The 28000-nt window shown below is 40.2% G+C and overlaps 2 protein-coding genes, 2 long non-coding RNA genes and 1 pseudogene across 4 annotated transcripts in view; 4 read left to right on the forward strand and 1 right to left on the reverse strand.

Moving 5' to 3' along the window:
* The first annotated feature begins 3280 nt into the window (after positions 1-3280).
* Positions 3281-5790, forward strand: LOC104442732 (cysteine-rich repeat secretory protein 38-like). The gene is made up of 3 exons (XM_010056128.3): positions 3281-3958; positions 4583-4934; positions 5384-5790. Exons 1-3 carry the CDS (start codon positions 3482-3484, stop codon positions 5536-5538), a joined length of 984 nt encoding a protein of 327 aa, XP_010054430.2. The 5' UTR covers positions 3281-3481; the 3' UTR covers positions 5539-5790.
* Positions 5791-6162: 372 nt separating this feature from the next.
* Positions 6163-7009, reverse strand: LOC104441137. The gene is made up of 2 exons (XR_724859.3): positions 6897-7009; positions 6163-6731 (listed from the first exon to the last, which is right to left on the reverse strand). It is a non-coding gene; the product is annotated as an uncharacterized LOC104441137 (long non-coding RNA).
* A 6899-nt stretch (positions 7010-13908) lies between these two features.
* On the forward strand, positions 13909-18053 carry LOC104441142 (annotated as a pseudogene).
* A 4620-nt stretch (positions 18054-22673) lies between these two features.
* LOC104441136 (probable UDP-3-O-acylglucosamine N-acyltransferase 2, mitochondrial) overlaps positions 22674-28000 on the forward strand; it is a 35050-nt gene continuing 29723 nt past the window's right edge. Inside the window, exons 1-2 of the mRNA XM_039311452.1 lie at positions 22674-22938; positions 23476-23683. Coding sequence (XP_039167386.1) covers positions 22923-22938; positions 23476-23683 — 224 coding nt within the window. The 5' untranslated portion in view covers positions 22674-22922. The remainder of the gene's footprint in view (positions 22939-23475; positions 23684-28000) is intronic.
* On the forward strand, positions 25310-27999 carry LOC120292902. Its single transcript, XR_005550540.1, has 2 exons — positions 25310-26224; positions 27727-27999. It is a non-coding gene; the product is annotated as an uncharacterized LOC120292902 (long non-coding RNA).

Raw genomic sequence — 28000 nt, forward strand, 5'->3', positions numbered from 1 at the left:
CTCTCTAGTAAATACTAGAGAAGCCATCGCAGAGAAACCACTCGACCATGTCTCCATCACCCTTTAACTTCTTTACACTTCGATACTTGCTTCACTTCACAGTCCCTCAAGATCATACACGCTCTGATACCACAGTTGTTACTAATCAAAACAGTAAACAAGAAACAGAAAACCAGAAGCTATAGTTTTTGAATGAGGAAGAGAAGCACAGAGAAAACAGAGCACAAACTTGCGTACTTCAGTTTTCTTAGGAAACTGTCAAGTACATGACAACTTAAACAAGAACAATAACTGCTTACAAACCACACACACGTGCAGCATTTAACTGCACCTAAACGTGCTAATTCACTTCCTAGAAAATAGCAAAAAACTAAATGCACTTGGCTGTTTTTTAATATAAAAAAAAAAAACACAGAGTAAAACAGAGGAAAATATGACAGAAAACAGCAGCTGAACAATTCCAACAGATACTAAGTTTGCCTTAACATTTGACGTGGAATATGAAGTATGTCGGCAGATGTAGGATGATAAGACTCTGAACCTACTTTTGCAATCCCCTAAATGAAGATTAGAGGGTGGTGACGGGACAAGTTACTGGGAATTTCTGAGATGTCCAAACGAAGGTGGAACTTTCCATGAGTCTTCTTGCATTGATCCAACTGCACTCATTGAAGCGGGTGCTGTTGTACATCCAAAAGCAGTGCTGGGTGCACACGTACATGTGGGATCAGGAACAGTTATTGGACCTGCTATTACGGTTGGCCTGTCAACGGAGATTGGGTAGCATTTACTTCCTTCTCTATATTGGATCACTGCTTGGCTGCATATTGCATCTGTCTGGGTTCAACTCCTTGCCGATTCGCATGACTGTATGTGTTTTTGTTTGTACTTGGCTTGGCTAGACCTTGAGGTTGAGGTTCATATGTTGTCTGGATGATGTGTATTGCGATGGATGCCTTTGCTTCCCTCTACATAATGGTTAGTCGCGTTTTTTGAGGTGGCTCTTTGCAATTATGTCTTTGAACTTGTCCAACTTTTGTTTGTCCATGTAGATTACATTCACGTTCTGCAAGCAAGTATATGAGAAGGAGCATATATTATTTCATACTACCACCAGTTGCAGATGTCTTGTTACCAATCCTGTTTATCTATTCTCTTTTTAACATTTAAGTTCTTGTGCAAAGCGATCTTTAAGTTGTTTGTCTCTTGATTCCAAAGAGAAATTAGAATATGATTTAGCCTTTTGCTTTCATAGGGCTGGAATGGCCAAATTTTTGGGGGAAAAAATTTGGTTGTGGATATTGAGCCTTTGACGAGGCAAGTCACTCTTGGGTTCGTCAAAATGTACACCCACGTCAATGTGCACACGGTGGGTCCCCTCCCACTATTCGTCAATGGGCCAAGAGTTGGAGGCAACCCCGCTGCATAGTAGGGAGGTAGGAGAGCAGTTGGATTTTTGAGAACTTGGAAGATTTTGATTGAGCCGAGGGTCAGAGTTAGGTGACCACGGGTATAGCTAGGTTGGGATGGGGTGACCGACTTACAAAATGGTGTAGTCAGTAGTACTAACCTTTTGAAATTTCCTAGTGTACCAAAACTATTGCCTGGCAAATGTATATAAATAAATAAGAAATGAAGTTGCCTAGTTCATAGAAGTCCTTGTACACCCCGGTATCACTTTAGTTATTTACACTTTTGTATGCTTAAGAAAAAGTGAAACGAAAATGATAATTGCGCTAGTAGCTCTACATTAGTTGTGACGTGCTGAGGGCGTCACAATTCTAATGGTATCAGAGCATAGCGAAACATAGCACCCAAGGACTAGTAGGACAATTTTTGAAAATAAAGTCACCTTCCTTCACTGGCATTGGAAGCCTAGAAAAGGTAGAACAATGGATTGATGAAATGGAGAAAATCTTCCAACTGTTGAACTGCAATGACAACGAGAATATAACTTTGGTTGAGTACCGACTAGAAAGAAACGCCAAGCATCGGTGGAGGGCCTCTAGGGTTGCAATCTTCTCGATCTATACAATAGTAAAAATGCATGAATTTGTTAGGGTTTTCTACAAAAAGCATTTCTCTAATTGCGCTAAGGACAAGAAGATAATAGAATTGATCTAATTGGACCTGAAGGAGCTGACTGTAAACCAATATGAAATGGAATTCTCTAAACTCTCTAAGTACGCTCCTAGATTGGTAAAGGATCAAGAAGAGAAAGTTAAGAAATTTCTAAAAGGTGGACATTAGAAAACAACTATTGCCCTTAACATCAAGGACTATAATGAAATTTACAAGCAAGCCCAGCTTGTAGAATAAAAATTGATGAGGGAGCAGACAGAAAGTGAACAAAGAATTGGGTTTGGATATTAGATGGCACCATATTATGTTCGACAAGACAAGAGGCCCCACCCATCTCAAGGATAGGTTGGCCCTTCTCATAAGAAGCGGAATTTCAAAAAATTTGGAGAAGCCGAGAAAGGCCATGCAATGAATCAAGTACCGTACCAGAATGAACCATGCCAAAGTTGTGGTGGACGGCATGGGCGGAGACCCTATTAGGATTCGAGGAAATGTTTTGAGTGTGGTCAATGAGGCCACATTAGGAGGGACTGCTCCTAGGAGAGGACCCAAGTGAATGCTGGCCCTACATGACTAGCACAATAGCACCTGAGCAAAGCATCTCAACAAGGAATATCACAATGGCCACCAACTCCGACATGAGTATATGTGATCGCTCAAGAAGAAGCAAAGGCTTCCAAAACTGTTACATGCGTATATTGTCCCTTCACCTGCTTGTTAAGTTTCATGTGTTGTTCCTAATTTGTATTGAGCAAGAAAAAGGGTGTTGAAGTATCTCATTTGTCTAGCTCTTTATGTACATATGGCCTCTCAAGTCTTTGGATTAGACTTTTTAACAGTGAAAAATACTAATTTAGAATGTGCTTCTATTCAATTTTATGATGACACTTGTTGTTGTTGTTCTTCTTCTTTGTTTTTCTGGTTCGGATGCTAGCTGCGGTGTCGCTCCTTGATTTACTATTATTTATTTTTAGAATGACTTCTCATGTGAAGTGCTATAAGCACCGAGAGACTAATTTAGTAATAAGTTTGTCGATCATTGTTAATCATTGGCATTTTTTATATTTCGGGTTCGGCCTTATTCTATTTTGGGTCGCTTTAATTTTGTAATAAAAGAAAATTAAGATTTATTTATATATATATTGATAATATCTTGTTTATAGCACCTCAGTATCTTATTTCGGGAATTCAATATCATCATTACCGGAGTCCTGTCACAATCGTCGTAGCGTCACGATCGGGATTTCTCTTAAGCCGGTCAACGTCGACGTTCAAGCCCGCCGGGCAGAAGTCAAAGTCAGGCGCTGATTGGTTCAAAGCCGTGTGGCTTCCCGCACCGGATACCCGCTCCCCTCCCTCCCTCTCTTTCCGACGGACTGAAACTCAAGACAAGCTTCCGATGATCGCTCCGCCGCGTTCCGCCGTCCCCCTCCTCCTCTCGCTCCTCGCCCTCACCGCCTCCGCCCATGGTGCCGACCCTCTCTACCACGTCTGTGGGACCAACGGCAACTTCACCGCCAACGGCACCTATGGGGACAACCTCAACGCCCTCCTCACCTCCGTCGTCGTCGCCGCCGCCGCCGCGGACGACTACGGGTTCTACAACCTCTCCGCCGGCGGCGGGAGCGCCGATTCCGTCAACGCCATCGCCCTCTGCCGGGGCGACGTCGGGGCCGCCAACTGCCGGAGCTGCCTGAAAGACTCCGCCGCCGAGATCGCCGGCCGGTGCCCGGTGCAGAAGGAGGCGATCATCTGGTACGACAACTGCATGCTCCGGTACTCGAACCGCTCCATTTTTCGGACCAAGGAGGACTCGCCCGGCTACTACATGTGGAACCTCAACAACGTCACCAACAACGTCGATCAGTTCAATCAGGTTCGGAATCGGAAAGTTCAGCTTTTGCATGCTCACGATCGGCGTCTCTCATTTGAACAAAACATTTGCATTGCATTTCGCTTGTTTCCATGAAAGCAGAGTGCATCATGCTTCTTGACGCGTTGACTTTCGCTGACTTCATCGAACCTTTCCGAAGTTTTCGACATAGTAAACCATGAGAATCCTCGTCTCCACTCGACGACATGCCCGACGATGCGGATCGGTTCGATCAGGTTGCTGTTTGAGTGCAATTCTTGCCGGTTTAGCTGCACTTTGTAATTCATCATAGCCCATTTTGAAGTGCTAGACAGTTTCCTGAGCTGCCCATGGTTATATCATGCTGCTGATTATGATTTTGTTTTCTTGTTCCTTTTTGTATTGTCTCCGCAACTTGGCCTCAAAGAACGTGTTTTTTCTTCCTTTTGTCTTGAATTCTTGAACTTTATGTTTCAGGGTAGTCTGAGCTCAAAGGAGCATTTTATTTTAGGTATCATTCTTGGATAGCAGCTAGCAATTCATATTGCATTAAGATTGAGTAGGATTTTATGGTGCGGGTCTTGACGAAGTACTAATTCTTGTCATCTTCTCCTGACTGTAGCTTATGGATTTGGTTCTTTTTTCTAGGTTTTGAGAAATCTGATGGATGATTTGAGAGATCGAGCTGTGAGTGGCAATTCGACGAGGAAATTTGCGGTTGGAAACGCTACCGCTCCAAACTTCCAAACTCTGTTTGGACTTGTGCAGTGCACTCCAGACTTGTCGCAGCAACAATGCGACGATTGTCTAGTGGGAACCATTGGACAAACTCCTCGGCGTTGTAATCAGAAACAAAGAGGAAGGGTTATTATTCCCCGTTGCAATATCAGGTTTGAAGTAGGCCGCTTTTTTTATCCTTCGGTTTATGAGACGTCACCATCACCACCGCAATCGCCAGTTTCTCCTCCACCTCCTCCAACGAATAACCCACCCGCTAAAGGCACTTCCTTCTATTTGTGTTTTCCATTGTCTGTAGGACAAACATGATAATAAATGTGAGCAAGAATGCTTTCAACTTCAATGAGCTCCTTTTACAAATAAGAGACTCCTTCCTCTGCTCCTCCTCCTTTGAGTATGGTTGCATTACATGTATTTTAAAGCATGATGTAATTTAACTTTTGATTCTTGGTGTAATAAGTTCCTGAGACACTTATGTTTCCTCTTGAATGAGGTATAAGCATGAAATAAGTAGCAGATGAGAAATTAATGAGATTTTTGATGCATCATGGGTCTTTCTTTCTTTGGATTTAAGTATCACCGTCTGAAGTAATTTCATCAGGAAACTGATAGAATAACACCAAGGACTGCTTTAAATGTGCAACCCCTCCTAAAATCTGTTATTGGTCCCTGTGAGTTTCTCGTCTAACATGAGAGCTTTTCCTTTTTTAGGAAAGGATACTAACTCAGGTCGTATTGCCCTCATTATCACAATCCCAGCTGTTGGATTGTCTCTTTTAGTTGCTGGAATATTGTGCATCTGTTTGAGGTCAAGAAGATTGAAGAAAAATTTCGAAAGTAAGTTCTCATTACTTTTGGGTGACTGATTTTCATAAAATACTGGGTGAATACAACCTATGTGAAACAGATTAGCAGCCAATAGGTTAAGCCTTGATGCTCCGAAGCTAGTAACTTTCCAGAAATTCAGAGGTCGGTGATTTCTGACTGAATGAGGAAAGATTCAGTAAGGGCTATAGATATCAAAGTTCCCAGATTGCTCTGGAAAATCTTTTATTGCTAGCATCACCTAGAGGCTAAATTTTCCTTAGAATGGATTATCTGTTAAATAAGAATGTTAAGTCAGCAGATGGGCTTATTGATAGTGTGGAATTAGACAATAAGCAACTTCGGATTATCTGTTAAACTCATACACGTTTTTTTTTTTTCCTAAAAATGGACATGATTTCCGGTTACAAGAGTAAGTCAAAACGATCTCATTAATAGCAACAAACATGCGATTCACGATTATTTCAGCAATCAATCAAACGGACGGGTCAGCGAAATAACAAGATCTGGATGGCAAACGACTTATCAAGGAGGCGCCTTGACCATTGCATCTAGAAATGTGAAGATGGCTATTCTTCCACAAAGTAAATCGACTCTCTCACTAGTGTCTCCGCAGAGCAGATACTTACCCATCATTCTCAACCAAAACCCAACAGCGAAAAACGAATTTTAAACCCTTTTCATTCACGAAATCAAGGCCGAATTCTGGGATTTGGGACGCCCAGAAAACGTGGGTCTCGTCTAAGATTTCTCTTTCTAAGAACCCCACAAGAAAACAAGCAGTGAAATTGAAACTCTCCCATTGATCGACATCAACCATTCAATTGCTTCTCAACACCCAGAAAGCGATAAGCCAGAGGCATCAATCAGCAATCACAGCCACACCAAATCAGCGGAAAGACTGGAGAACACACTGCTTAAAGACAACATAAGAAATTCTCGGTCACGAGGCGTGCTTTCACCTGGAAAAGGCAAAACTGAAGGAGACGTTGAGCAGAGAAAAAGAGTAGGTCATTGAGCTGGATTTGGCACATGGATTTGTCAGTCAATAAACTTGAGTCCATTGATGGAGCACACGGATTCGAAGCTCAAGCGCGCAAGAACATCATGATCCGAAGAGCACTGGATGTGGCAAGGTGAGCGACAGATTCCGGCGCCGATCAACGGGGCAGAAGCTTCTGGAATACGCAGAGGATCAAGAGAGAGGCTTTGAGAGGCGTTTTCACTTCAATTGCTTGAAGAAGATGAACGGAAACGTGAATCAAACAAATGAAATGCAGAGAATCAACATCAACTCAACAACGTAAAGCATCGATCAAACAAATTCTGAGATTATTCTCAAATCGGAGAGGAGAGAGAACTTGGAACCGTGTTGAGTGTCATTGAAGAAGAGCCATACCTTCAATGGCGAAGAAGATCTGGACCTTCAATGGCGAAGAAGGAGTGCGTCGTTGAAGAAGAGCTGAAGAAGAAAGACGAGCGAAAGAAGCGAAGGGAGAGAGTGGCGAGAGCGGCGTACGGAAAGGAAAAGTGAAAGGTCAGAAGGAAAAAAATAAAAAGGGAAAGTGTTTTCAGCTCCTGAGACGGAGGAATTCGTTTTCTTAAAATAACACATGATATTTGTGTTGACCAAAAAGTAATTTTCATTGACCAAATCCCTTTTAGAGAACCAAACGGCTGAAAATCCAGAAAACACTTTCCGCTAAAATACTTTCAGTGAAACAAACACACCCTGATATTCAATACAAATTTAAGGACTGTCTACCATTTAATCATCTCCATTTTCCCATACGATTTTGTTGGGCATATCTTAACCCATACTATCTAACATTTCCTCTTAAAGCATGATCAACAGTAACATCGCTACTTATAATTTGTTATGCACATCTATAACACATCAAAATTAGGGTAAGATGGTCTTTACGCCACAAAATAATGTAGAGTACGGTAAATATTTAATGACAAACTCCACTATTCGCATCGATTTGCCTAATAATACATGTATATGGATGAAAGTAGATGTGAAACCCTACCTAAAATATATCCTTGGAATAATAAATACATGAACATAATCAGATGATATTTTCAGGTCAAGTTCTACTTAGAGGGATTAATGCAAAGGAAAGGGCATATTAGTTGGTTGTAGGCACAATGTTAAAGTACGTCATACTACTTAGGTTATCATGAATTAACGCAAAAGAAAAGAGCTTATCCTATAATTTACTGATTATGCAACATCATTACTCGGCGAGGATCACTAATGAGACACTTCAGCATGTGTTACATTCCTATGCTATTATTGTACTGATTTATAGTACAATTTGCGACATGATTTCATATGTTGAAGGGTATAGTATTGACGTGTCCATGTTTAAGACAAGTCTTCATTTCCTTAACTAGGGAAAGGCTAACGAAAAGAGGCTGAATGTTCTAATGTTCTGGAGTAACATATTTAGGATGTATTACCATTTCATCAACTTTTATTCCCACGAAGGGCTTCCGACAATAGCAACAGATGGTTAGGCAAAATACATCTTTTAAATAACAATAATTATGAAGAAAAAATGTGACAGTGCAAATATGAACAATTTCTCCTGATTTTTTTTTTTTTTTGGTAAAAATTTCTCCTGATTATTGATCCTTTGGTTAGGTAATAAAACTTACATCAACTGCATCCAAGGCTCCGAATCGGGTCGCCTGGATATGCTCCCCCCTAGAAACTTGGAAAAATAAAAAATAAAAAGCTCAAAAAGGTTGGTAATTCTCCTAACCTTTAGTGGAAAATTTGCTTACGTGCGCTAAATTTCATGCGACAAACGTTGATTAAAAGTCCATAAATGTGAATGTGAGACCCAAATTAGATGTAGAGTTGACCCTAATCAAGGCACGCACATACATACTTTTTGCATGGCCTTCATTTCTGCATGCGATGCCTTTTTGAAGGATCAAAACCAGCAGAAGAAAACCAAGTTTCGAGAACAAATCATAAAAACCGAGAGAGGAAGAAGAAACACAAACTCTCTGCCCATTTTTGTGCAATCAGCTTTCACACTACTTATACTCTCTCTCTCTCTCTCTCTCTCTCTCTCTCTCTCTCTCAGCCCTGAGCGTACGAACATCCCTCAACATTCTATTAAAAATTGCGACATCCTAAGACGCTTTGCCGACCCATTCTTCTTCTTTTTTTCTCTTTCGTTTAAATGCATGTAGAAGCAATTTATATAACCACCTAGTCAAACAACAAATAATAGGGATAGTAAGAACCCAAAAATATTCCAAAACAACACTTTAATATATAATATGTTAACCCTAAAAAGTTTAATAATTACAGTCCTTTTTATGGCTACTTCCTACCGATCATATTAAAAACTTGTAGGGTCAGGGTTAACCTAAATTTCACTAACAACGAGACTGACCAAAAGTGACACTAGGCACACTTGTGTCTTGGTCCATCAGGACCCCAAATCGCACCCAATGGTTCTTCATGCTACGAATCTGAAAATATTTAACAATAACGGGGTGAGGTAAAATCTCAGTGAGTCAACAGCCTAAACCCCAATGGTGCATGCTAAATGGATCTTAGCTATCCCACATCGCTTGGGAGAAGCCCTCTAGCCTGCTTGATAACTGCTGCGGCTCCCATCACCTCACAAGATGTCTTTTAAGGCCGAGACCTCCCAAATTAGCATCAAAGCCAGGTTAAGGTGGATCCGGGTGCATGTTATAGGGATCTTAGCTATCCCACATCGCTTGAGAGAAGCCCTTTAACCTGCTTGATAACCGCCTGAGACCCCCTAGATTTTCGTCATGGAGGCAACCTAAACATGCACCAAGCATCTACATGAGTCTCGATTATAGAGTAAAACCTGTTTTGGCCCGTCTCATACCGTGCCTCACAGTTTATGCTCATAATGTAACACAACCGTCTCATACCGTGCCTCACTGTTTCGGCTCATAATGTAACACAATTATTTACACGTGTTTCGATTATTACGACCCCTCAGGCCACGGCCAACATACGAGTTGGCGGTCTTCCGGTATGACTAGACATCGTCTCGCCCCATCAAGCACGACATCATCTAGAACCCCCGCTTAGACTGGCATTCCATAAAGAGCATCGGTCCAACCTCAACCACAACTCGACATCCAGACCCCAGTTGGGCATCCAATAAACTAACCTCTCATTAGGTGACTGATTCAATTAAGTGACCACACAAGCACTTTCACACTCAAGCTAATTTTTATTTTCCATCAATTAGCCTAGTGTAACAGAGTTTGTGCTTAAATAACAAATCTTGGGAAATCTTCATATTTAAAATTCTGGTAAAATAATCGCACGTGGTCACGTACTTAAAATCAACCCACCAAACTTTGCACTCTTTCATTGAAAACCCCATTGCCCCATTTAGCATGTAAAACTCCGCATCCAAACACGACACCTCAAAGTTTGCCATTTTCTTTTTAAATGAACCTTTTTTTGAAAATAGCATTTAAACTCATGATTTGGGCAATCAACAACATGGTATTACAAGCTCAAACAGTCATAATTATGCATAATCCAATAAATCAAGCATAAAATTCTACTTAACGGCTAATCTATCATTAATTTCCATTAATTGCAATTAATTACGACTAACTGCAATTAATTAAACTAACAAAGATTAATTAAACTAACCACACTTAATTAATCTAAACATGATTAATTAAACTAACCATCCTTAATTAAGACTAATCTCTATTAGTCTTAATCTAATCTATCCCTATCCTTAACCTTAGTCAGGGCTAAACTATCATTAAAGGCCACTAACTACCATTAGCCCTAAATTAAACTACCCCTAAACACAATCAATTTTCTAATCAAGAATTAGGAGTTAACTCACCATTTTTCCAGCAAAGGCAAGCTCGTGACAGCGGCCAGCTCACAACAACGGTGACGCGACGACAACGAGAACTCGGGTCTCACGGCTTGAGCGAAGATGCAAACATCGGCGGCGACTTGAGACTTGAGACCCACAGCTTAGGTAAGGAGGAAGGGGTGTTTGGTGGTGGCTTGTGGCAGTGGAGAGGTCGATGAGCGGCAGCGCGAGGAATGGCGATGGCACAGACAAGCAACAGTGAAGACGGTGCGGCGCCAGTGACTCCTCAAAACCCACAGCCAAGCTTGGCTTGGCTTGGGCGATGGTGGAGATGGAGATAATAGTGGACAGTGGTGAGAACAGTAGTGGTGGCTTGAACGGGTGGCACAAACGAGGCGGTGGTCACGGCTAGGGAGGGGTGGCTATGGAGGAAAATTGAAGAAGAAAAAGAAGAAGATGAAGATGAAGATAAAGATGATAATGAAGAAGAAGAAGAAGAAGAAGAAGAAGAAGCAAAATGAGAGAGAGAGAGAGAGAGAGGAAGAGAAAGGTGTGGCATCCACGGGGGAGGGAGAGAGATTTCTCAAGATTTTTCCAAAATCTTAATCATTGTAAATTCAACAAAATTTCCTAAAATCCTCTCATCCTTTCCTTTATTTCCTTTGTCCTCTAGTCCATAAATGCAAGGACATTTTGGACATTTCACATACTTTTTGGCCGAACTTTCCAATTTTGCCCTTGGGTCCATTTGCTTGAATTGGGCTTGGTGGGCTTGGCTTGGCCCACTTGGGCCTCCTTGGCCGATCCACATGGGCATGAGGCCCAACGGCCCTTGCTTGGCTCAGCTTCTCTTCCCGATGTCCAATTCTCGATCGAATAACCATTTTTAAAAAAATTTGTGCTTGCCAATAAATTAACTGTGAATAAGGCAACATCTAATATGTGGTTATGGAAATCCTCGAAAGTTCGATTCCCGAAATCGAATTAAATCTCATGATTAAAATCAATCAAATGCGACTTCAATTCAACCTAAACCATCGGGTGGCTTTTAGGGGTCTTCGCACGGTTGACCCGTGGTTGATAATTTTCTATCCACGTTTGTGTCTCTTCAAATCATGAGTGACCCTCGGTTGTCATGTAATCGCAATGGTTCATCTACGTACTTTGAGTAAAAGATTAATAGAAAATTGGTTTATCATTATTTGACGCGAGCATCGCAATCATGCAGAATCACTTGAGAACCAACTATATACTTCCATCGAATCGATTTATATATGTTCGCTAATTTACTTAACAACGTAGTATTGATCATTGTCAATCCTTATGGTCGAGCGATTGATCACTAATTGAATTCTTTGGTCTTTCGCATTTTAACCATTTACGGCCTCATCCAATAGATTAATTAACTCATGAGTGATTAATTCAGAATAAATTAACTATCAGTGCATTGATAAAATAACTATTTCATATATTTCAAAATGAGTCAAATTTCGAGATATTACACGCTCCCCCTCCTCTCTCTCTCTCTCTCTCTCTCTCTCTCTCTCTCTCCATGATGAGTTGTAATAGTGAGCATGGTCTGAGTTGGACCGATCCAATATCTAACCCAGAGACCATTCCACACAGTGTTGGTCCTCAATTTTTGGGACCAGAAACTGATCTTATTGAGCTTGGGACAAAGGACCAAACTGAATTTTTTTTGTTACATTTTTTGTATTCCTTGAAAAGACAAACATGTTCTTTCAAATTATATATCTATCGACAATGCGACATTAGACAACCAAACTATGAATATCAGTACATATCATATATAAATCTAAGATTAAAAAAAAATATAAATCTCCATTTGTGATTATTGAGCTGCATTCATGAGGCGAGCGAAGAAAGGCGAGCGATTTCAACAGTTGAACTACACTCGTGTGGCGAGCAAGGCCGGTAAAGAGAGGCAAGCAACAAGCAAACCAAAGCGAGATGAGCAGAGAGGATTTCTATTTATTTATTTTTTATCAAATTTGGGCTGGGTTTTTGTTGTTATAATTTATATGAGAAAACCGCAAAAGAAAAAATAGAACCGAAGGTGTAAAGGTTTAGAGTAGATAAAAAAATAATAATATATACAAAGTTGGTCTGGATTAAACTAAACCTAAAGTCCTAGGACTGATGACTAACCCGTATAATTCAAGGTTCAAGGGTCTTAGGATCAAGGACCGGTACAATTCCTAGGATTGGTCCAGGGTTAATCCTGAACGGATGCTCACCCTAATAAGCTGTTTTTGGGTGCTTTTTAACTGATAAAGAAGTGGTTCATCAGTCAAGGTGTGCCTGGTGAAAAATATTCAAAGTCTTTGGTGATGAAATTTGGACACTCCTGCCATTTTCCAAGCAAACAGTTGTAATTCTCTCTCAATCATGGCATTCAATCCCTCGCAACATGCCAAGGAAGAAGAGAAACGAGGGAGTAGGTGGTGAAGATTGATTTCTTCTTTGGAATAAGAAGTTGAAAAAATGAGTTGTCAAGCACAAATAGTACCTTAGTAGCGTACTACACCTCACATCTTATCTATATAAACTATTTGATTCCTACTTATCCAAATGTTGTGTGACTTGTATTTTTTAAGGATAGTACAGGAGGCATTTATGTTAAAGTTTCTCACATCACTCATTTAGGAGATTTATATGCTCTTCTATATATGTATGTTCTCCCTTGACCTGATTTTAGGTTAGATGTCCATAATCACATTTTACTCTATTTATTTTGTGTGTGCAATCTATATTTGTCAAATTTCACGTGCTTGTTATTCTTCTAAATTGCACGGGAGAAAAGTGTTGAAGTATCTCACTTGTCTAACTCTTTATGTACATGTGGCCTCTCAAGTCTTTGAATTAGACTTTTTAACGGTGAAAATACTAAATTAAAAATTCGCTTTTATCCAATTATGTGATGACATTTCTTCTTCTTTTTTGTTTTTCTGGTTCAGATGCTAATGGTAGTATCACTCTTTGATTTATTATTATTTTTAGAATGAATTCTCGTGTGAAGTGCTGCAAGCACCGAGAGACTAATTTAGAAATAAGTTTGTCAATCATTGTTTTTTTTTTTTTTTTTTTTTTTTTTAAAGAGTTTGTCAATCATTGTTAATCATTGGCATTTTCTATATTTCGGGTTTGGCCTTATTCTAATTTGGATTGCTTTAATTTAGTAATAACGAAAAAAACTAAAAGCATAAAAAACTACCTTTTTGAAAGAGGGAAAGATCACTCCTAAATGCAGCAGTGATATTATATACGATGCCAAAAAAAAAAAAAAAAAACTTAAGATTTATTTGTATATATTGATAATATCTTGTTCATAGCACCTCAGTATCTTATTTCGGGAATTAAATATCAGCATTACCGGAGTCCCGTCACAATCGCTGTAGCGTCACGATCGGGATTTCTCTTAAGCCGGTCAAAGTCAACGGTCAATCCGCCGGGCAGAAGTCAAAGTCAGGCGCTGATTGGTTCAAAGCCGCGTGGCTTCCCGCACCGGATAACAACTCCCCTCCCTCGCTCCCTTTCCGGCAGAACTGAAACTCAAGACAAGCTTCCGATGATCGCTCCGCCGCGTTCCGCCGTCCCCCTCCTCCTCTCGCTCCTCGCCCTCGCCGCCTCCGCCCATGGCGCCGACCTTCTCGACCACGTCTGTGGGACCAACGGCAACTTCACCGCCAACGGCACCTATGAGGACAACCTCAACGCCCTCCTCACCTCCGTCGTCGCCGCCGCCGCCGCCGACGACTACGGGTTCTACAACCTCTCCGCCGGCGGCGGGAGCGCCGACTCCGTCAACGCCATCGCCCTCTGCCGGGGCGACGTCGCGACCGCCGACTGCCGGAGCTGCCTGAACGACTCCGCCCCCGAGATCGCCCGCCGGTGCCCGTTTTTGAAGGAGGCGATCATCTGGTACGACAAATGCATGCTCCGGTACTCGAACCGCTCCATTTTTCGGACCATGGAGGACTCGCCCACCTTCTACCTGTGGAACCCCAACGACGTCAACAACAACGTCGATCAGTTCAATCAGGTTCGGAATCGGAAAGTTCAGCTTTTGCATGCTCATGATCGGCATCTTTCGTTTGAACAAACACTTGCATTGCATTTCGCTTGTTTCCATGAAAGCAGAGTGCATCATGCTTCTTGACGCGTTGACTTTGCTTACTTCATGGGAACTTTCCGTAGTTTTCGACGTAGTAAACCATGAGAATCCTCGTCTCCAATCAACGACATGCCCGACGATGCGGATCGGTTAGATCTGGTTGCTGTTTGAGTGCAATTCTTGCCGGTTTAGCTGCACTTTGTAATTCATCATAGCCCTTTTGAGGTGCTAGACAGTGTCCGGAAGAGCCCATGGTTATATCATGGGGCTGATTATGATTTTGTTTTCTTGTTCCTTTTTGTATTGTCTCTGCAACTTGTTCTCAGAGAATGTGTTTTTTACTTCCTTTCGTCTTGAATTGTTGAACTTTATGTTTGAGGGTAGTCTGAGCTCAAAGGAGCATTTTATGGTGCGGGTTGTGATAAAGTACTAATTCTTGTCTTCTTGTCCCGATGGTAGCTTATAGTTTTGATTCTGTTTTCTAGGTTTTGAGGAATCTGACGGATAGTTTGAGAGACCGAGCTGCAAGTGGCAATTCGACAAAGAAGTTTGCTGTCGGAAACGCAAAAGCTCCAAACTTCCAGACTCTGTTTGGACTTGTGCAGTGCACTCCAGACTTGTCACAGTCACAATGCGACGATTGTTTAGTGAGCGCTATTGGACAAATTCCTCAGTGTTGTGATCGGAAACAAGGAGGAAGGGTTATTTACCCCAGTTGCAATATCAGGTTTGAAGTATACCCTTTTTTTGATTCTTCGGCTTATGAGTCGCCACCATCACCACCGCAATCGCCAGTATCTCCTCCACCTCCTCCAACGAATAACCCACCCGCTAAAGGTACTTTCTTTTAATGCACGCTTACCTATGCCGGAGCATTCTATTTGTGTTTTCAATTGTCTGTAGGACAAACATGATAACAAATGTGAGCAAGCATGCTTTCAACTTCAATGAGCTCCTTTTACAAACAAGAGACTCCTTCCCCTGCTCCTCCTCCTTTGAGTATGGCCGCATTAAGTGTATTTTAAAGCACAATGTAATTTAATTTTTTATTCTTGGTGTAATAAGTTCCTGAGACACTTATGTTTCCTCTTGAATGAGGTATAATCATGAAATAAGTAGCAGATGAGAAATTAATGAGATTTTTGATGCATCATGGGTCTTTCTTTCTTTGGATTTAAGTGTCACCATCTGAAGTAATTTCATCAGGAAACTGATAGAATAACACCAAGGACTGCTTTAAATGTGCAACCCCTCCTAAAATCTGTTATTGGTAATTGGGTCTAAACACTGTTCCCTGCGAGTTTTTGTCTAACATGAGAGCTTTTCCTTTTTCAGGAAAGGATACTAACTCAGGTCGTATTGCCCTCATTATCACAATCCCAGCTGTTGGATTATCTCTTTTAATTGCTGGAATATTGTGCATCTGTTTGAGGTCAAGAAGATTGAAGAAAAATTTCGAAAGTAAGTTCTCATTACTTTTGGGTGACTGATTTTCATAAAATACTGGGTGAATACAACCTATGTTAAACAGATTAGCAGCCAATATGTTAAGCCTTGATGTTACGAAGCTAGTAACTTTCCAGAAATTCGGAGGTCGGTGATATCGGATTTGAATGAGGAAAGATTCAGTAAGGGCTATAGATATCAAAGTTCCCAGATTGCTCTGGAAAATCTTTTATTTGCTAGCATCACCTAGAGGCTAAATTTTCCTTAGAATGGATTATCTGTTAAATAAGAATGAATTACTATTAACTGTTAAGTCAGCAGATGGGCTTACTGATAGTGTGGAATTAGACAATAAGCAACTTCGGATTTTCCACTTTGTAGCTGTACCTGTAGATGAAATCACAAATGCAGAATCCCTGCAGCTCGACTTGAATACCATCAGAGAGGCAACAAATGACTTCTCTGACGCAAATAAATTGGGACAAGGTGGATTTGGTGTAGTTTACAAGGTAATCACTGCAAATTGTTTATTCATAAAATAACAAATAATTTGAAACATTCACATGTATATGGTTGCTTTTTGCATTCTTTTTCAGGGAACATTGGCCAATGGACAAGTTATAGCAGTAAAAAGGCTGTCTGTAGATTTGGGACAAGGTGATCGAGAATTCAAGAATGAAGTCCTCTTGGTTGCAAGGCTTCAACACCGGAATTTGGTTAGGCTCTTAGGATTTTGCCTGGAGGGGAGAGAAAGGCTTCTTATCTATGAATTTGTACCAAACTCGAGCCTGGACCACTTTATATATGGTATGATCATGCCACTTATGTTCTAGCATCATCTGATTTATGGGCAATTGAAGTGCATGTTCTTGCCAATCTGCATTTAGAAAGTCACCTTGTGCAAGCTACATCACTATAACCATTTGTCAATATACTATGCAGATCCTGTTAGGCGTAGGCAGCTGGATTGGGAGAGCGTCAAAAGATAATAGGAGGCATTGCTCGTGGGCTTCTCTATCTTCATGAGGATTCTCAACTTCGAATTATTCATCGGGATCTTAAAGCGAGCAATATTTTGCTAGATGCAGAGATGAACCCTAAAATTTCAGATTTTGGTACAGCAAGGCTATTTGCGTTGGATCAAACTCAAGACGCCACAAGCAGGGTTGTTGGCACTTAGTAAGTAATACATAGCAGAGTATGTTAAAATAGATTCGGTTATATTTCCCGTGCTCTTCTCCATATAATCTGAATAGCTAGCAAATATAAAGGCACAGCATCTTAAGTGGAATTGCGTTGAAAGTGCTAATTATTCTTGTGATGCAGTGGGTACATGGCTCCAGAGTACGCAATGCAGGGATTGTTCTCAGTCAAGTCAGATGTCTTTAGCTTTGGGGTGTTGCTACTAGAGATTATTAGTGGTCAAAAAAGTAGCCGCTTCTGCAATGGGGATACCACGGAGGACCTTCTTAGCTATGTAAGAAAATATCTTTCGATCACTCTCCTTCCCCTAAAGAATCGCCGGGAAAGAGTGGCGGACCCAAACTCAAATGAGTGGAGCCACTGTCCTTACCATACTGAGTTTGCGTTTATGATTCATTGCAGGCATGGAGGAGTTGGAGGGAAGGGAACCCCTCAGATCTCATAGATCCTAATTTGGCCGATGGTTCGAGAATTGAAATATTGAGATGCACTCATGTCGGATTGCTGTGTGTTCAAGAAATTGAGGCTGACAGACCAACCATGGGTGCGGTGGTTTTGATGCTCAGTAGTTACTCCACCACCTTGCCTCTACCATCACGACCTGCATTCATTTTTTCCCAGTATCCCTGAATCTAACACAGCTTCACGGGTGATGGTAACTCATTCGAATCGATCCGAAAATAGAAAAATCCAAGAATCAGTGAATGAGGCTTCTATCACCGAGCTATATCCTCGATGATCACAGATTGGAGTCTAAATTTGTATAAGTCTTCTGTTCCATTGCGGATGGAACAATGTGCCATATCAGCACATCATTTGTTATTGCCTTATTTCATGTGTTGAATGGAATTTGGGATGATTATATGCTGCTATGGTCTTAAAAATGGATGAAGTCTGTCGCTTATATTACTGGCTATAGACGATATGTACTCTGAAAAAGTTTACTTCAATTGCATATTACATTAATGGGAAAGATAATTGAAAGTTACTTTGCATTATGGAAATGTTATTACTCATGTATAAAAATTGAATTTAGATATATCAATTGTTAGTTTCTTATGAGAAAACTACTGAGTATCATGAATCTTTACTGTACTTTCCCACATGAAATTTTTTCAACTAATCTGAGAAATTACTAGCTACCGAAATGTTTGAACTTACTTTTGTATGTGTAAAGTTACTATCAACAATGAGAAGTAGATACTCTCAACTTGTCATTTAAAAAGTTGGTAAATGAGTAAGATAAAGCTGGCATTTTCATATACTTCAGTAAAAGTTGGTGAGTTATTAATGATCATTTGTTATATAGGCGATCTAATCAATGTCGATGAGTGTTTCAAATAAGAGTTGGTCACCTAGATTTAGTTTGTAATTACAAAGTTAGAAGTTGGGAAATCATTACGAAAGTTTGGTAATTTAGAGTTTTACCAAATAAACAGAAAAATCAATTATCGTCACTCCATACCATCAATGTAAATGTCGACATCTATGGATTTAATCTTAAAATATCATAATTCGCATGATGACGATCGTGGAAATCATCCTTCGCACTTATGGTATGTCACAAAATTACTAACCCACTTGAGATTCCGTGTGTGCCATTTAATATTCACAGTTAGTTAATACTTGACTTTACATCTCAAATATTATTATTGAATTTACAAAATTTCGATTATCACATTCGAGGCCAACTCATCATCTACTTTGGATGTCGTTTTTTTTTTTTTTAAAGAAAGCCACGTAGACATTAAAATTTTATATATATATAAAAAGCCATGTGGAATGAATTGTCAAAATTTGTTAATTGGAGACACTTAAGTGTTCATTATTTCTCCTACTTGACATGTAAGGGTGCGCATAACAAAATTTCTATTTTTCTATTTTTTTGTTTTTCTATTTCATGGAATAGGTTTGAAATAAAAATTCCTTTGATAACGCAATTTTATTTTTCTATTTCTGAAATAGTAGTTAGAGCAGAAATTAGAAGCCAAAATTTTTTTCTTTTTTTATTTCTAGAATAAAAGTAAGAAATGAAAACTCTTCTCATTATTTACTCTCGTCATTGTCCGCTACTTACCTACCACCTGTGAGATGCTAGACACCCACCACTGATCGTTGGACGCCCGCCACGGGATGTCGCCACCGAACATCGGACGTTGGCCGCTTGTCGTCACCCCCATAGAAATAGAAATTTTATTCTATTATCAAACACATACATGTTCTAGAAATAAAAATTTTGAATTGTTATCAAATGCATTTCTTTCTTTAGAAATTCGTCAAGAGAATAGAAATTGAAAAATCAATTCTTGGCCAAAAATTGGTTTTTGCTCTAGAAACTTTGTCATGTGCACTCTAAGTGATTTTTGACAAAAAAATTTAACACCAAAGTGAGCACCGTATGAAAATTTGAATGTTGTTACATGTTATTTGCTAACTTATAATGAGCACGAAAAGTGTTAGAAAAGTCATAAACATATTGTAATTATACTAATTTAATCCTAAACCTTTTTAATGATGCAAATTCAATCCTAAGCCTTTTGGCATGATGTCAATTCATTTTTAAACCTTTTAATAGTGTCAATTTAATCATAAACCTTTGAACAAGTGCCAATAGTCATAAATCTTTTAACATGGCACTGTCGGCGCTGACATTGACAATTTTTAATAATATTTTTATCATTTTCAATTTTTAAATTAATTTTCTGATCTTCTTCTTTTTCTTTTTTCTTTCCTTCCCTTATTTCCTTCCTTTCTTCTTCCCTTAGGCGGTGGTTGGCCACCAGCCATGGTCGGCGAGTTGAGAGCCCCAATGAGGTTGAGCCTTGCCAAATCTAGTGAGGTCATGTTGGCTTGGGTGAGAGCCAGGCCTCACCGGATTGGCGAAGGGAGCCCTCATCAAGGCTCGCCTTGCCTTGGCCAGTGAGGCCAACCCGCTCGGCCATGGCTGATGGTCGGATGGCCATCGCCTAAAGGAAGGAGAAAGAAAGGAAAGGAAAAAAAAAAAAGAACAAAGAAATAAATAAATAAAATTATTAAAAATTATTCATATAAGCGTCGACAATGCCATATCGGCCAGCCGGTATCCATGTCAGCAAAATCCAATTAAAATTAGCCAAAATGACTTAATTAACACCAGTTTATAAGGCTTAGCACTAAATAGACACTATTTCAAGAGGTTTATAATTAAATTATTTAGGACTGACTTGACACTATTAAAAAGTTTATAGTTAAATCGACACAAATGCAATATATTTAGGAATTTTCTAACATTTTTCCCTATGATGAGCTTCGTAGTTAGCACTCAATCTAACCAAAGAAACACTAATTTGCTTATTTTCTCTAAATCTCACCATGTGGTCGCATTTTCACTCTCAATAGAGCTAGTGATTAGTAAGTTTACATACTGTAATATTTATCTACTAACTTATTAGCATGGCTAATTAATTAAACTTGAAGAGAAAAAAGTAAAACACCTGACCGAAGACTCGTTAAATTCATGATACAAATGTTTGACACCTCTTCATTCGATGCTCAATGTTCAAATTATACAATATATTAATCATCCATAATTAATTGATAAGTGTATAAGCGAATTGGAAATGTTCACATGACTATTTCAATTTTAAAGAGATACAAGATTGAACGAATGTTACCAAGCTCAACATCCACGAAATAAAAGTTCAAGATACACAATTCGGGTTGTCTACTATTGGATTTTCATGTAAAGTAATTCTCATAGATCTCATGGTAATGTTGAATTGTAATTGTTGTCGATCTCACGGTGTTCCAATAATTTGCTCATTTGGGGGATAAATAAGAGTATTTTTGGTTTTTACTGAAAATGTGCCCAGTTGATTTTTTTTTAATAACAATTTCCTCTAATTTTTCAATTTTTAATCTTTTGGAATTAGAGAATGCCATACGCATCTTTTTCTTCATTTATAAATCTTCTCAGCTTTTTATACTAGGGTCAACCCTAGTCCACCTTAGACCAACCCAACCTTGCTGATCTTGATCCGCTTTCTAAGGAGATTGGGTTGGTCTTGGTTTTGAGATCTTTGAGTCCTCAGTCACCCTGACTATATATACTATATATTATATATAATATATTTTAGATGTATTATATATTATATATCTAATATATTAGAATATATATTCTAAAGAGTAAATCCTAACTTGAACGATATTAAATGGCATCAAATGGTGTCAAACGACAGTAAATGGCAACAAATGATGTCCTCCTCCTCCAGTACTCTTGTTCTTCTTTCTTTTTTATCCTCTTCAACCTCACCCTGCTCGTCACGCAATGCTCGCCTCACTCGGCACTCCTCATTTGATGCTCACACCACTCGTCACTCGACGTTCGCCCCATTGGCCGCTCGATGCTTGATGCTTGCCCCAATCGTCGCTCAACACCCTCAACGCTTATTGCTTGCCACTCGCCTCTCTTTGCCGGCCTTGTTCGTCATCAAGTAAATCAGAAGGAAACAAAGCCCAAATTAGAAAACCCTCTTCACTTTTGAACAATGCTCACCATTCGTCGTTGGCCTCGTGGCTTGCCTCTATTTGCTCACCCCATGGCTCATGGCTTATCCTTGTTGATAGATATGTAATTTAAAATAATAGATTTGTATTTTTAGGGAATACAAAAAAATAAAAGAAAAAAATTATTGGTTAGTCTTAGATTGACTCTAGAACCAGACTGAACTCATAGAGTCAATCCAATCCTCAGTCCTAGGCTCAATCAGGTCGATCCTCAATCCCAAAAATTAGGAACCAACCTTTACCAAAAATAAAAAATAAAAAATTAGGGACCAACGTTGTGTAAGTTGGTTCTTGGGTTAGGTATTGAACCGGCTCAACTCGAACCATAATCACCCCTACCACCCCTCCCCTCCCCTTCCCCCTCCCCAAGGTTTCTAGGAAAATATTATTTTTCCATCATTTTATAATTTTACATTTTCCATTTCTTCGAAAAACATATGATAAACAATCAGTTTATACTACCTATAAAAAGTTACTTTCTTCGAATTTTCATCAATTAATTCGGTCCGTTAGGAAAATCAATATGAAAATAATAGCATGTGGAATTTTCTCTACAAATTTGACTTATACATATTTCTTTGGACGTCCAATTTCTTCCATCTAATCTACTATTTTCTCAAGTCAACGTACAATTCTGTGCCATACGAAATGAATTATTGAATGCACTTTTTTCTACTTTTGAAAAAAAATTTAAGAATAAAACTATGTATTTTTATTAGCTTTTCTCATGCGTGCAATCGATCCCATACAAACATTCGAGTAGATTATTATGCTTATGGGATTGGGAAATTTTTTTTTTTTTGGAGTTAATTTATTCATAATTTTTAAGATAATTAAATTCAATGTCCCTCCAAAATTCTACATATCAGCCTCACGTTGACCGAAGCAGATCCTGTCCCTGTCCCCTCGCACGACAAGCCTGCGAGTTTCCTTGAACTTTCTTCTCCTTGTTCCGACAGTGCTGGAGTTCAGTACTTGGGTCGTTCCCCGCTGCAGCTCCGAGCCTGCCCACCTCCCGACCGTACAAACGAGAGTTCGCTCGCTACTTTGGGCGACACCCATTTGCACCCTCTTGCTCTGTTCGTAGCGTCGATGGCGGTTCATCTGAGAAAGCTCGCTGCTTTGGGTGCTTAGAGTTCCGTCGCCCACCTTCTTCCCAAGACGAAGCGCCCGGAAAAATTGAATCTTTTGGCTGCGTTCGCTGTGGGTAGCGTTCGGGGCGTGTCCACATGTTCGGCGGATGCGAGTGCTTCCAGGTTTGTCTCGGTCTGAGTGTCGTGCGGCTCATCTGTTCGACGAAATGCGGCTTTGAGTAGATAAATTTGAAAAGAAGATCCGAATGCTGGCAAGTGATATTGGGCTTCGAGCTCTAATGCCCATGTTAGCTAATGTTTGACTTATTTATTTTAAGAAGTTTTAGTTGGTAGATAGATAATGGCCGGAGGAGGATTGCCGATATGTCGTCTAATGTCTTGGCAGAGCAAAAAGCATGAAGCGCGCCAACGATGCATTTAATAGTGGTTAACTCGCATTGTCTATGAGGAAGGGATAATTTCCACGTAGGGTCTTATTGTTTACGTTACTCAAAAGTTTAAGCTGAAAAATGCTGTAGCGTGTGTTTTATATGTTAATGCTTATTAAAAGCCATTAAGCATGATTTTCATTCTTGTACCGTGTCTGATAGTCTGATACTAAGTGCGCCTTAGCATTTGATGTGGAATATGAAGTATGTTGGCAGATGTAGGATAATAAGACACTGAACCTACTTTTGCAATCCCCTAAATGAAGATTAGAGGGTGGTGACGGGACAAGTCACCGGGAATTTCTGAGATGTCCAAACGGAGGTGGAACTTTCCATGAGTCTGCCTGCATTGATCCAACTGCAATCATTGAAGTGGGTGCTGTCGTACATCCAAAAGCAGTGCTGGGTCCACATGTACATGTGGGATCAGGAGCAGTTATTGGACCTGCTGTTACGGTTGGCCCGTCAACGAAGATTGGGTAGCATTTACTTCCTTCTCTATATTGGATCACTGCTTGGCTGCATATTGCATCTGTCTGGGTTCAACTCCTTGCCAATTCCCATGACTGTATGTGTTTTTGTTTGTACTTGGCTTGGCTAGACCTTAAGGTTGAGGTTCATATGTTGTCTGGATGCTGTGTATTGCGATGGATGCCTTTGCTTCCCTCTACATAATGGTTAGTCGCGTTTTTGAGGTGGCTCTTTGCAATTATGTCTTTGAACTTGTCCAAATTTTGTTTGTCCATGTACATTACATCGACGTTCTGCAAGCAAGTATATGAAAAGGAGCATATATTATTTCATACTACCACCAGTTGTAGATGTCTTGTTGCCGATCCTGTATATCTGTTCTCTTTTTAACATTTAAGTTCTTGTGCAAAGCGATCTTTAAGTTGTTTGTCTCTTGATTCCAAAGAGAAATTAGAATATGAATCAGCCTTTTGCTTTCATAGGGTTGGAATGGCCAAATTTTTGGCGGAAAAAATTTGGTTAGTGGATATTGAGCCTTTGACGAGGCAAGTCACTCTTGGGTTCGTCAAAATGTACACCCGTGTCAATGTGCACACAGTGGGTCTGTGACATCCAAATTTTCGGGTTCTGATTTCGATTAGATAAATTTGGCATTTCATCGACGCGACTATAGTGTTTTTCTCTGATTTGGTCACTCACGAGATAACTAGACTAGCTGGGTAAGCTATTAAAGACTTTAAGGCGAATAGACTTGAAAATTCGACCAAGAATCGACTTTTCGATCGTACTCATCTTTATAGATCATTGTTGCATAGTATAAAATCGATTTGAAATCAGAGATAGGTCGGTTCGACTGAGAAGAATGACCGATCGTGGGTGACTCCACCAAATTGGGAAATTCTCGTCGAACGGCACTAGATTGATTTTCTTATTGTTTTGGTACCCTGTGTCTGTATTTGAATTCTCGAGATTTTCACAATAATCGAGAGTCGTCAATGTGTCGAGAGGGTTCATCGTGGCTCGAAGAAAATCGACCACGGGTCATTTGTTCTAAAAAGTTCTAAAAACTACCTAATAGCCTAGGTCACACTAAAAAAGCACCCGAGTGAAATTAACTGTTAATCTGAGTCCGATTTCAAAAATTGGAGATTTTGTCACATCACAGGTCATTTTAGGAACGTCGATTCAGTCTCAGAAGATTTTTCTAACAACCGAGATTTTTTGGGAAAAAGTCATCGCCGGGTTGTTTTAGTGCAAAAATGCTGGAGATGGTTTTCGATCGCAAAATTGAGATGCAAGATGGGTGATTGGGTGAGGAAAATTATCAATTTGATAATTGATATATCAATTGAAATATTAGAGGCCAAATGAAAGTGAATCAAGAGAGAATGGTTGTGTAATTGAAGCCATCTCTCTCAAATTCGTAAGCCCCCTTAAGCCTAGCAAAATTGGACCATTTGGGGAGTTGAGTGGTGTATTTATGTGGTTAAATTGCAGCCAAGTGATAAAGCTTCTTGGGCAAGCTTGGACGATATTTTATGTGGAAAAAGTGGGCTTGGTGGAGCCCAACTCTCACCATCTCTATCCATTCCCTCTTTTCCTCCATCTTTGTGCCTTTCATCCCGTCGATTCCTCATGCTTCTTGTCACGCTTTCATTTCTTTTTCTTTCTGCCCTCATCCCCATTTTCAATTCTTCCTCACGTCTTCTTCCCATGAAGACCGAAGCCCACACCACCGAAATATCGCCACCGAAGCGTTTCTACTTTATTGTTGCCACTCGTCCAGCTTCAACCGAAGCCCATCTCTGCCACGTTGCTGCTCCCTCTAGCAAGTTTGGTCTCCACCGGTCTTCTTGTTGCCAACCCCATCATCCCCATCCCACCGAAGCTGCTGCATCCTCCGCCAGCTGCCAGCACCACCGGTTCCTTTATGCTTCCACCTTGCCGCTTGAAAGTCCACCAAAGCTGCTGCCGTTCGTCCAGCAGAACCAGCTGATTTCCAACTGCTGCCATCTCGCCGAAGACCGAAGCTCACGGATCCAGCTGCCAGCAAAGCTGAAACCCAGCGTTGTGTCCTACGTTGCTGCTTCAATTTGCTACAGCTCAGCCCACGCTGCAACCTACCGAGCAGTCCAGCGAAAATTCTCCACGGGCCCAAGCGAATTCAACTCAGCCGCAGCAGGCCCAGTTCAGTTTTCAGTGGCCCAAGTCTGCAAGCTTCGGTCCAGCTTTGAAGCCCATGTTCAGTTGTGGTTCAGCCCAGTTTGAAGCTGCAGTTCAGCCCATTAATTTCAGTCAGGCCCAATCCAACAGTCTTCAGCCTATTTGAAGCCCGGCCCAATTTAGTGAAGTCCAGCAAGCCTATTTAAAGCCCGCGACCTTGAAGCCCGTTTAGTTCAGTCCATTCTCAGCAGGTCCAAGCCCAAGTTTAAGTCCAGAATTTTCTGTGGGCTTGTAAAGTTTCTTGGCCTGGCCCGAGGGTGCATCGAAACCGCCAAAAATTTAGGTTTCAGCCGCCGTCACGGTGATTCGGTCTCCGCTTTTACCCAGTGAGTTTTGCTCACTAAAGCCTTCTTATTTTGCTAATTATACTTCAAGGTTGATTAGATTTAATTAAATGCAATTAGGTGGTTAGATTAGAGTGGATTAGTGATTATTAAATAATTGTGATGCATGTTAGACAATTGAATTGTGCAATTAGCGAATAGACATGTGCCAATATTTATTGGATGCTTCTTGGGATTTTTCCCGACCCTTATCGGGTGTTAATTAGGCAATCCGGGCTTAAATGGAATTTTTAGGAGTTAAATATTAATTTTCGAAATTAATTATTTAATTATTTATTTTTCGGAAATTCAACTGGAATGGCCAGTGACCGGGATTTTATGCTGATGATCGTGGAGCAATCCGTTTATTTAATTGAGTTTCATATTATGCCAAATTGAAATTATTGTGTTTATTTATTTAATTTTCGAAATTAATTATTTAATTATTTATTTTCCGGAAATTCGACCGGGATGGCCGGTGTCCGGAATCTCGTGCTGATTGTTGTGGAGTGGTCCATTTATTTATTTGACCTTTAATTCGTGTCGAATTGATTTAATGGTGCATTTTGAAGTTATGTTCTTAAATAATGCAATTTTGGCTATGTGATTGAGGATTGGTTGGATATCGGTTGTTAGTATCGAAAGTGAGTTGGTAAATCACCTGGAGAATGCACGTGGCCCGGTGAATTGGAATGTCACTTGGGAAGGACACGTGGCTCGGTGATTGGATATGTCACATTGGCGAAAAGGTAGCCTTAGAGAATGCACGTGGCTCGGAGACTCTGAATGTCTTCCTGGAGAATGCATGTGGCTCGGTGACGGAGTATGACATCATAGAAAGAGTCGGGTGGGACCGTAAATCCATCAAATATTGAAAGGGTCGGGTGTGATCGTAAATCCATCAGATATTGAAAGGTTAGGTGGGACCGTAAATCCATCAGATATTGAAAGGGTTGGGTGGGACCGTAAAGCCATTGAATCTTAAAAGGGTCGAGTGGGACCGTAAAATCATTGAATCTTGAAAATGCCGAGTGGGGCCGTAAAGCCACTAAATCTAATAAAGTCCACTTATAAATAAGTTGTGTCCTAAGGACCATGATTCATGATTAGGAATTGAGTTGGAATAGTTGAAATGACTGGAAATGGTTTTGATGATATGTAATCTACTAGGTCAATTGATCGATGATTCGATCTGAGTGTGATTTGATGTGATCCGTTGCCTTGATATGATGTTGTGAATTGATTGATTGAATGGAAATGACCATGAGTGGTCTTTTTGGCATGTAATCGACTAGGTCGATTTGATCGATATTTCGATAAATGATGTGATTGCTTGGGTGCCTATTTGATCTATGCTAATATGCAGGTGGAATCTGAGGCCAAGGTAAGTCATCTGACTCATGTTGTGCATAGGTAGCCCAAAGATGTATTAGTTTACTAATCGGGTCTTAAGGGGTAGAACTTGCTAAAATGTTGTCTCAGTGGTTATTGAATAACCATTTCAGGACTCGTATGAGGAGCCTAAGGAGGAGGAATCTAATGACGAGATCCCTATTGAGGAAACCGAAGAGCAGTACGTGGAGAAGGACCCCAAGGACGACCCCAAGTACGACCCGAATGAGGATTGAGATCCTGTCTTGTCTTGTCAGACCTTGTCTGCATGTGAATAGATGTTAGATCAAACTTACGTATATATAGTATTGTAGAATACTATGAGATGTGTGTAAAAAGGTGTGGTTTTGAATTTTCAGTATGAAAAATATGATTTGTTTTTACTAT

This window comes from Eucalyptus grandis, chromosome 4 (genome assembly GCF_016545825.1).
Source record: "Eucalyptus grandis isolate ANBG69807.140 chromosome 4, ASM1654582v1, whole genome shotgun sequence".
NCBI lineage: Eukaryota > Viridiplantae > Streptophyta > Magnoliopsida > Myrtales > Myrtaceae > Eucalyptus > Eucalyptus grandis.

What these genes read in the sequence shown, in the direction of transcription:
- LOC104442732 (XM_010056128.3), top strand. Translation starts at nt 3,482, where the DNA reads ATGATCGCTCCGCCGCGTTCCGCCGTCCCCCTCCTCCTCTCGCTCCTC. An exon ending in ACGTCGATCAGTTCAATCAG is followed by an intron (nt 3,959 to 4,582) that starts GTTCGGAATCGG and finishes TCTTTTTTCTAG; the next exon opens with GTTTTGAGAAATCTGATGGA. An exon ending in GAATAACCCACCCGCTAAAG is followed by an intron (nt 4,935 to 5,383) that starts GCACTTCCTTCT and finishes TTCCTTTTTTAG; the next exon opens with GAAAGGATACTAACTCAGGT.